An 11,314-nucleotide genomic window follows, 5' to 3' on the forward strand; every position below is an offset into this window, starting at 1 on the left:
CTTTTTCTGTTCCGGTAGCACATTCACAAGTAGTTGATCTAGTGCTACTGCATCAGCTGGCAGCAGTGCTGCTGTCCAATTCAGTCTCCATGTCCAGCCCATCCATCAAACTCCCACCAGCCCATGTTCTCAATTGAAGCATCTTGATTCACCGCTTTAGCACACAGAGACGGGAACAAATCCGTTAATGGTACCACACCAAGCCATTTCTCCTTCCAAAAAGTTATGATATTTCCATTTCCTAACCAGTTACTAACATTTAACTTGAAGTTGAACCAAGATGAATCCGGTGACCCTCCTATTCCCAAAATATCATGCCACCACAAAGACGTCGTACCCCATCTCAGCTTGGGAGAAGGTATTAGAAGCATTAATTAGATTAAGTTGCATTATGCTCTCAACCATTTTGATCTCTGAACGTGCATTACTACTTTAAGAATTAGATTAATTTTTAAAGGATTATGCAGAATATCTAAATGGCAATAACCAAATTAGCTCACAACAATGTTGTTATTTAAGAAAATGAAATCACTCATTAATGTTGAATTAAGAAAACCACATTTGAAAATAAAAAAAGAAATACTCTAAACTATAGCATGTTCTTCTTATTACACATATGATTAATACATATCAATCAACCACTATGATTAATACATATATTTTCTCTAAAGTTTCTCTTCTAAATTGGCATCTAAGATTTTTGTATCAACCTGTTCCAAATCTTCTTCCTTATTCACATTACTAATTTCTTCCAATGGCTTATAAGTGTAAAACCAGAGACAAATTCCAAAATAAATGAGATTTAGAACTTGAACACCACTAACAAGATAATAATAGTATTCCAATTTACCCCTATTAAGGTTCCTATCAGGTAACCAATTATTTTCCTTGCCACTATATTTATGCACAAGTGTTACTATAAATGTACCAACATAGCTTCCAATAGCTATAATTATGCAATATATAGCAGTAGCACTACTTCTCATACTTTCAGGTGCTTGATCAAACAGAAACTCAAAAAGTCCAACAGACATGAAAACATCAGCAAGTCCATGAAAGCAATATTGAGGTACTAACCAAAAAACACTTATAGGAATAATCGCTTTTGGATCGTCCAATAAGCCGTACTTAGCAGCTACTTCTTTCCTTTTGATTTCAACAGGTGCTGAAATTAATGTGGCTATAATGTTGATTACAAATCCTATTCCCATTCTTTGTATGCACGTGATTCCGACAGGATTCTTTGTTAGTTTACGGATTAAGGGGACAAATAGGCGTTCGTATAGAATGACGCCTATCATCATTGTTATTACGCTGAAAATTGACATATTGGCGGGAGATATTTGGAATGTGTGAGAGAGGTGACGGTCCATTGTTCGAGCTTGTTCGATGACAAAGCTCGGTAAGTGTGCTGAAGCCGCTATAAGTAAAATTCCTGAGGCGGAAATTGGAAGGATTCTTATGATTGATTTTAGCTCCTCAACTCTATGGACAGTGGCACATTTCCAAAAGTTTGGTGGTGCATTTGGGTCTGTTCCCTCTTCTCCTGTGACAATTGCTGCCTTGTCCAACCATCTATAGATATAATTCAAGATAATCAAAATGATAATTAGTTTGAAATTAAGGAAAGTTCAATCCATTATGCACTAAATCATGAAATTATATTATTTTGTAAATAAAACATCTCAACAAAGTTCTTTTCACCACCAGTATCCGGCTCACTGGACCGTCTAATCTGGTACGGGGGTCACTTCTAACATCAAGTGATTTCAGCCCCTCCTGATCGGCAAAAGAAGTAAAATAAATAAATATTTGACTTACTTATATTCATTTGTGTGTAAAAGCATTCCTTCCAAGGAAATACCAGCATCAACCTCCCTATTTTGGTATAAATATTTGGGATCATTTGGTAAAACTTCTTTCCTCTTTCTCACAGCTGCCACAGTTACTTGGGCCAAACGAACCATTGGGCTTCCTTTGGGCTTCTCAGTATTATAAAATGGTGAGCCCAACACAAAGGCCACAATGGACAAAAACATAACAATTGTTGGTATGCCAAAGCCCCAACCCCAACCAGTATTATCTTGAATGTAAACCACAATGGTTAAAGCACTTAGAGAAGCTATACCCATGAAGAAAAAGTACCAATTGAAAATGTTCCATTTTCTTGATGCTACACCTTTTTTAGTCATGTCAAATTGTTCTCCTAAAAAGGGTACAACACAAGGTCTAATGCCACCTGATCCAAGGGATATGAGAACAAGAGAGACGAAAAACATTGATAGTTGTGAGGATGTGGCTTCTTGACAATTGAGTTGTGTTGGGCATGGTGGAGGACGCATGTGTGGGAGTATAGTTGATAGTGTTATGCTTATCATTCCCTGTATTAAGCAGTGAGTATGAAAAAAAATATTTGGCATTATATGCAATATATATGCATGCAACACTAAAATTGATGCTAAATCTAATGCTTTTAAGTTTAGGTTGAGCTTAACGTAACTCCTACAAAATTGGTTTGTAAGGTGAAAATTATCCACAACTTGTAAACACATTTTAGGCCTTATCTCTCTAAATATTAGTATGTTAACACACACTAACTCGTACACCTAAGATTGAATAGTTGGAGTGTGACCTGAATAACCTGATAGCATCTTGGCCCAACACAGAGACTTCCTTAAAATTCACTCATCCTAACATGTTAATTAAATCCAAATTGATGGGAAGGTGTTGGGACAAGCACACAGACAATAGGCGCGCGCAGTGCCTATGTCACAGTTGCGGAGATTGAGCTCAACTTGAGCCTATCTTGCAATACACACACACTTTGGATTTTAGAAAGATCAATAAGAGAATGAGAGTAAAATAGTGTTTTTTATTAGAAAGAAGAATGAATGAGTACAATGACACTTATAGTGAACACTATTTATAACAATCTCTCAACAAAGTTAGTTACCTTGCAATGCAAGGTAACTAACTTCTATCTCAACTAACTACTATTGGATAAGGTTTTGAAATTACAAACAACAGAAGGTTCATGAGTGTGACTAATTAATATAAGTAGTATGATTGAAATTGAAAGAGAAAAGATAGAGAGAGAGAAATTAAACCAGTTCATAGATGATGGAAGCAATAGTAATGGTCCAAAAGTGACCAGCAAATGACTCAGAAATGAGAGCACCAATGAGAGGTGTAAAGCTAGCTGTTCCACCAAAGATTGTGAGTGTATTGGCAGCTGATACCAATGGCATATTCAGCTGTTGAGTTAAGTAACTTATCAAGTTACCATTAAAACCGGCCACAGCAAATCTATCACATACCTCATTAGCTGCATATATATGAATTCATACCCAATTAGACTCCTTCATACAAATTATTTTATATGTGAAAATGAATTTTTTTTTTACACCCATTTTCTAATTTAGTGCCAATTAACTTCAACAATTATGATATTCTTAATGCAACTACTAGTATTTCATTGTGAATAGTGTCTGCTGTAAGGGGAACACTGTTATATAACTTTGTGTTGAAAAAAAATTTCAACTATTGAATATGTGTAATGCGGGTGATGAATAGGTTGTTGAAAATTATGTGGATAAATTGGGGTTGAAAGTTTTCAACCATTGAAACCACAAGTGGGTGGGGAGGGAGTGAGTCCCCTTCCTACACTTTGGCAACATAAAATATGTATCGATACTATTACTTTGTCGTAATTAACATACTAATAATTTGTCATTAAAAAAATTAAATTTAAAATATTACGTACAAGTCAAAGGTCACACAATTAAATATTACTTTGGCAAATGCTAATTAGTGCACCGGTGCAAATACCTTAAAAGTCTAAATTTTAATTATTTTTTTAATACATATTTTTTCTTTTATTTCTCCTTTTAACTTCTTAATTAGTGCAACCAGTACACTTATTTAAAATATTAATTTATTTATGTTCACTAATATAAAAAGACTCCAAATCAAATTATATTCACAAAAATTAACTTGCACAAGTTATAGAAAGTCAACTCATTGTAAACTACCTTTGTCAAAAAAAAAAAAAAACACTGTAAACTACCGTAAATCATCTGTATCCAATACAAGCCCAAGACAAAAAGGAGAATGATGGTTAAGAAGAAGATTCAGAACGAATTGATCATATATAATGTATAATATATATCTAATAATAATAAATCAAAATAATGAGAAATTAATATTTGAGAAAGAGTATAGTGATGAGAAAGTGAGTAGGACTGACCAAGGATGAAAGGCAGTGTTCTTATGCCTCCTCGTCGCGGCTGTTTCCTCTTCTTGTTGTTTTCGTCGCCACCGTTGTTTTTGTGTACCTCTTCTTTCACCACCAGTACCTCCTCATAGCTTGCCATACTCTTCCCTATCTCCATATGCAGATCTTTTATATATCTACTTCATATACTTTTATGTCTCTACTACCCATTTGCATTTTTCAACTTAATTACCTATATATAGACATTATGTGATTATTTATGATTATGATTATAATAATAGTAATAGTTGCAATAATAAAATCAGTCCAGATTGCTTCACTTTACACACATTGGCCCTCCCGAGGTAAATGATTAAATATGTTTTTAAGTCTTATAAGAATATTATTTTATTTTAAGTCCTAAATATATATATATATTTTTGCCATGGAAATGTATCATTTTTTTTCTTTCTCTTTTTAGTGTTTTGTTTTATTCACCATAAAAATTGTTCATAAATTATCCACTATGGTACTTCTTCCATGAGAAAATGTATTCATTCTTAAATTCACCATCTAAACACTTCATACCAAACTGCTAATGTTAATAGACAAGTTACAAACAAGTAAAAAAAATTTTTTGACAATACAAACAAGTTAGTTTTAGACTCTGGATTTTCCAGCATAACACATGCATAATAATGGCTCTTAATAGCATATTATTAAGATACCATATTTTCTTATATTCCAACATGAATTTGCCACAAGGGGGGCACGAGATGGAACATGATGCTAAAGTCTCCTCAATCATAATCTATGAAGCAACTGACTGCAAATAGATTACTCCAACATAAGTGTAGCTGTTAAACTCCAAAGAAAACTTATTTTTATTTCACAAAAGCAACTAGCGATTAAAAAAATTCAGAATCTAATATACCGACAAAAATGAATGCTGGCATCCAAATTAAGTCAATCCCACAAGTCAGCAATCAAAATAGAAACTAATATTTAACTACCAGGATTCCATGCATTCAAATAATCATGCAGTCATGTTTAGTGGATGCATTGGAAGCATTTAGATTTAAATTTTGGTGGTCCAAATTTAAAGATGAATTGCTGAGATTAACCTGCAATCAAATGATGACAGCACGGAACTCATTTCCATGTTTAACCTGTTGTTTTGTTTCATTAATTATTAATAGTATGACTTAGGTGCGAACTAATATCTCTTCTTACAATTTGATAGACTAATCTCTCGAGTTGATAGAGAGAGCATGGTTTGGTTTTAAATATTTTGGAGGTTTTGTTCTAATTTTAAAAATTGATATATGTTGGAATTTAGAGTTCAAAAATTTCAGACCCAAAATTGGTATATGTAGGAATGTGAACCTTAAAAATTGTTATACAATGAAATTTGGTGCCCCTCAAAATTAGGAATTTATTGATATAATTAAGGGGCGGCTAATGCTACGGTGGACCACCTTCACAAGTGGTCCACTATGGACAAGTGATCTACGGAATATAAATTTTACGAAATTCACTGTTGGATTGAAAGTTTATATCGCATAGATCATCCATAAATTTTTTAAAATTTTTTTAAAATCATTTGATATGTTATTGAGACCCATCAAGATTTACGTTATTTAATAAACCGTTAATCTTGATGTGTCTCAATAACATATCAAATGATTTTCAATTTTTCTAAATTTTTCTATGGATGATCTATGCGATATAAATTTTCAATCCAACGATGTATTTTGTAAAATTCGTATTCGTTATAATGTTATTCACGACTGGTCTACCATAGACTACTTGATGAAGTGATCCATATTAGAATTTAACATAAGGTCATAATTTGAGATTTAATTAAAATTTGAGCCTCAAAGTCTTAAAAACATTTGTTTTTAGAGGAATTTGAGCCTCAAAATCGAGTCCGTGTGCGCCCATCTTGCATAGGGAGATAATCATCTCCGGGTATGGACAACAAAATTCTCCCTTAAGACATTTGACATTGGTGTCCCTTCATGAAATATTTTACAATGGACACCATTAATTTTTCACATAAAAGAAGATAGCCAAGATTATATTTTTTTAAAATCTGTTAAAAAGTCTCGTACCGGTTGCGAGATGGTCTGAATGTGTGTTTATAAGTGAGGACAATCATCACCTTATAAATCAGTTTTGTCGGGTTGAGTTGGGTCCAACTTTCAATTCTAAGATGGTATCAGAGTCTCTCTCTCCTTTGGACCACTTGCTATCAGGTTTTTCTATCGGGACACCGACCTTTTATATCCACGCAACAAGCTCAAAAATGCTGGACGTGAAGAAGAATGTGTTAAGAAGTCTCACATGTATTGCGAGATTGGAAAATCTTCTATTATACTTACTATATTCTAATTCATAATTATATAAGTTATAATTATCCTCTTTCTGAGGAGTAACTGGCTAGTATCAAGAACATTCTTTTTCAAAATAATCATAGGATCAGAGAGCTAAATGTGACAGTCAATTGAGCATAATAAACTATGACATATGTACTTACATTTGACCAAGACTTATACATTCATCTTAAGTACAATACTTACTACCAACAACATCATAATCAAATTCATTCCTCCTTTGCAAATTCTCTTTTCTGACCCTCATCTTTTAAACTAACCAATGAAACTTCTCCATTGACCTGTTCCAAATCTTCATGCTTGTTTATTTCAATAATCTCTTCCAAAGGCTTATAAGTATAGAACCAAGCACATATTACATAATAAATAAAATTTATAACTTGAATTCCACTAAGAAGAAAATAATAATACTCCAATCTACCTCTATTCAAATTCCTATCAGGTAACCAATTATTTTCCTTACCAGTATACTTATGCACTAATGTTACCAATAACGTACCGATAAAATTCCCGATAGCGATCGCTACTCCGTACAACGCCGTAGCACTACTTCTCATACTTTCCGGCGATTGATCATATAAAAATTCCAAATGTCCAACAGACATAAAAACTTCAGCCACTCCATGTAAAAAATACTGAGGAACCAACCAAAACACACTTATAGGAATAATCGCTTTCGGATTATCCAATAAGTCGTATTTTGCAGCAACTTTCTTTCTTTTAATTTCCACTAATGCCGAAACTATAATGGCTATAATGTTAATCACAAAACCTACTCCCATTCTTTGTAAACATGTAATTCCAGCTGGATTCTTCGTGAATCTACGAGCGAATGGAACAAAGATACGTTCGTATAGAATAACGCCGACCATCATGGTTAGTACGCTGAAAATCGCCATATTGGCTGGCGAAATTTGGAAATTGCGAGAGAGATGACGATCCATTGTACGAGCTTGGATAATCACAAAGCTATGTTGAGATGTTGTTGCAGTTATGATTAGAATTCCTGCTCCCCAAATTGGAAGCATTCTAATGAGGCATTTTAGTTCTTCAACTCTATGGACAGTGGCTAATTTCCATAAGTTTGGTTTTTGATTCATATTTTTGGCTTCTTCTTCTGTTACAATTGCAGCTTTGTCTAAGCATCTACAAATATAAACTTGAGAATAATCAAATTACTATCATTAAGTTTGCAATAGTGAATTTACCAGACTTATTAATCTAATGGTAAAAATAAACTTGTACGGGATGAAAAATTGTTTACGATGAAACCAATGAGGATTGAACCTGGGACCGGTAAACCAAATCTAGTGACTTTGATCAATTCTATAATTGTAACATAGACTTACTTGAATTGATCCGAGTGTGAAAGCCTTCCTTCCAAAGATATAGGAGAATCAAGCTCCATATTTTGGTATAAAAGCTTAGGATCTTGTGGCAAAACCTCATTCCTCTTTTTCACAGCTGCCACAATCACTTGTGCTAATCTCACAAACGGGCTTCCATTTGGCTTAAAAGTCTTATAAAGTCTTGATCCCAAAACAAAAGCAATTAGTGATATAAACATTGCAATGGTTGGAATACCAAGTCCCCAACCCCAACCCATATGATCTTGAATATAAACCACAATTGTCAAAGCACTTAGTGAAGCCAATCCAGTACAAAAAAAATACCAATTGAAGAGATTCCATTTTCTTGATTCAACACCTTTTTTAGTCATGTCAAATTGATCTCCTGAAAAGGGTACAACACATGATCTAATACCACCTGATCCTAAAGATGTGAGAAAAAGTGCTAGATAGAGTATCCATAGATGTGAGGATTTTGGTTCTTGACAATGCATTTGTGTTGGACATGGTGGAGGGTGAAAATGGGGCACTATGGCTGATGTTGTTATAGTAATTAGTCCCTGTATTAGATATAAAATCAACTCGTAATTAGTCAGGGATCGAATGCAGGACATTGTTCTTTCTTTAAGAAAGAAAAAATAAGTTCTTTTTTTTTCCTTCAAAAACCAACTCGTAAACAAAGATTTTGAAATGAGGAGAGTGCAAGAAATTAACCAGTTCATAGATGAGAGTTGCAACAACAATAGTCCAAAATCGGCCAGCGAAAGAATCAGCAACGAAAGCACCAAGAAGAGGAGTCAAGCTAGATAGTCCACTAAAGTTGCTAAGAGTGATGGAAGCTTTAACCATTGGCATGTTCAATTGTTGTGTAAGATAGCTTATCATGTTTGCATGAAAACCAGCGCTCGCAAATCTATCACACACTTCATTCGCTTCATAATAGTCCAAATTACATTCATTAGTTTATAAGAACAACTAATTACTGATTTTAGCCGTTTCAAAAAACATTATAAGAACGGACATTAAAAACTATTATGCTAGCAACTAATTAAGTAAGCAGAAATATATACTAATTAATAATAATGAGAGAAATTAAGAGTTTAATGTGAGGGCTAACCAAGGATGAAAGGTAATGTTCTGATGCCTCCTCTTTGCTTCTGTTTGCTCTTTTCCTTTTCCATCTCTCCATTCCCTCTCATGCCACTCTCTTCCTCAATATCTAACATCTCTTAAATCTAAAATGCTACACATCGATATTGACTATGTGTATATACTATATATACATCTTGCACTATGCTAATAAATTTCACCATATAATATTTGCATATAAAAAATAAATATAAATTAACATTTATATGTGACTTGTATTTTAATTTTTTTACTATTTTTTGACTCATTTTTTGTTCTTTATTCTTATATTCCACTAGAGTTTAACTTTTCTTATTCTTAATATTTGCATATAATAGGGGGACTGTGCTCTCTATATATTGATCCCCTTCTAGCTATATTCATGTATAGAAGTCTTAGGTCCGTTTGTTATAGATTAAAAAAATAGTGATTTTAATGCAAAATAATTTAGAAATTAGTTTTTAGAGATTTTTAAAAAAGTTGAATTTACTTTGTGTTTGTTTATTATAATAAAAATCACTTTTTTTAAATAAAATAATTTTTAGTTTGTTTGGATACAAGTTATAAAAATGATTTTTTTAATTACAAATAACTTTCTTCTTTTAACATTTCTTTTCTCTCTCCTCTAAAAAAATCTATTATTTATAAGCTACTCTTAGTAGCTTCTCATTTTTAGTTGTTTTCTGATTATTTTCAGCTTCTGATTATTTTAAAAATTTGTAACAAACAGATGCAAAACAATTAAAAGTGATTATTTTTATAAAAAAAATAATTTTTTTCTAAAATAAGCTATAACAAACGGCCTCTTAAACTGCATTAGCAAAATTATCATTACTATTATTTAATTTTTCTTTCATCGGATTAGCTTTATAGATTTACGAGTTTGAAATATAAACATGTTATCGAAACCAAATAATTTTCTGTTTGGCCAGAGTTGGTTCAAAATGCAAATGATAGAAAGGTAAATAAAATTTAACCAATTTTTTTTCTTCTTATATAGTTTTTCCTTATTTTTTTTTTGTCAAGTTATACATTTTCTTTTAGGGTACGTAATTCTATTTAAGACATTTTATTTCACTACATTGTGAGAGACTAACTTTTTCCACATAACAATTCAGTTCATTAAAATTGACTAAGTTCCAATTATGATGACGCCCTCCCTTACGTGAATACTATAAGTTGTTTTGCCATGGTTTTCTCGTATGGACGAATCCCAAACAAATCTTAACATAAGAGAACAAAATTTTCCATTTATATATACTATAGATACACTATATACAAGATCCCAATCTCGTAGGTCCTTAGGCATAGTGATGTCCGTGACACTTTGCTCATTATTTTTTAGTTTATTTATTCATTCACGTAATAATATTTTATAGTGTGTAGATTTAATTTCCAGTATAGATAAGGATTCCAGTTAATTATTGGACGAGAGGTGGATTTTTTAGTGATTAATTTAGGAATGAAATCTCGTTTTTTTTTTTTTTGAAAATTCTAATTACTTGATAATATATTATTTTCATCGTGTCAGTTCATATTGTTGTTAGTGATAAATTTAGGAATGAAATCTTTTTGCAGAAAATACCATGAAAGCAATGTCAATGTATCATATTGTTGTTACGGATAAAAATATTTTTAGTCTCTATAAAATTATGAATTTTCAAATTTAGTTTCTTACAAAAAATTATTTACTTTTAGTTTTTTTATGGTCAAATGGTTTAGTGGTTAGAAATTTCATCCAAAAAATAGATAAGTGGAATGATCGAGGTTCGAACCTCAGTCCCTGTATATATAGGGTGCGTTTGATCTGCTAAAAATCAGGGGACTGGACAGGACAACTTTTGTTGTACCCTGTTTGATTTGAAATTGGTTATGGGACTGGACAAATTAGGTAGCAAGGGACAGGATAAAAACAAGATTTTTTGTCCCTCACTGAACCACGGGACAACTTTTTATCCCCAGTACAACTATAAAAAATACGAAAATACCCATTTTATTTTGGAATATAAAAATATTATCGTCATATATCTCTCTGGTACAATTTTGTCCTGTCCTGTATTATCTTGTTCTGTCCTGTACTGTTCTGTCCAGTTCTTGCTGTTTTACGAATCAAACGCACCCATAATGTAACATCCTACCAACCGAGATAACATGAGGATTAAAAGTATTCATTTTTGTAAGACGATAGTCAATATTTCATTTCAAATTTTTAGCTGTTTTAAAAATCA

General features: G+C 32.5%; 1 protein-coding gene across 1 annotated transcript; it reads right to left on the reverse strand.

The window, feature by feature from the left end:
- Nucleotides 1–517: 517 nt before the first annotated feature.
- LOC123888254 lies at nt 518–9,207 on the reverse strand. The gene is made up of 8 exons (XM_045937256.1): nt 9,076–9,207; nt 8,673–8,890; nt 7,959–8,518; nt 6,851–7,755; nt 4,247–4,381; nt 3,108–3,325; nt 1,822–2,381; nt 518–1,575 (listed from the first exon to the last, which is right to left on the reverse strand). Exons 1-8 carry the CDS (start codon nt 9,182–9,184, stop codon nt 666–668), a joined length of 3,615 nt encoding a protein of 1,204 aa, XP_045793212.1. The 5' UTR covers nt 9,185–9,207; the 3' UTR covers nt 518–665.
- Nucleotides 9,208–11,314: the final 2,107 nt, after the last annotated feature.

This window comes from Trifolium pratense, linkage group LG6 (assembly GCF_020283565.1).
Source record: "Trifolium pratense cultivar HEN17-A07 linkage group LG6, ARS_RC_1.1, whole genome shotgun sequence".
Taxonomy (NCBI): domain Eukaryota; kingdom Viridiplantae; phylum Streptophyta; class Magnoliopsida; order Fabales; family Fabaceae; genus Trifolium; species Trifolium pratense.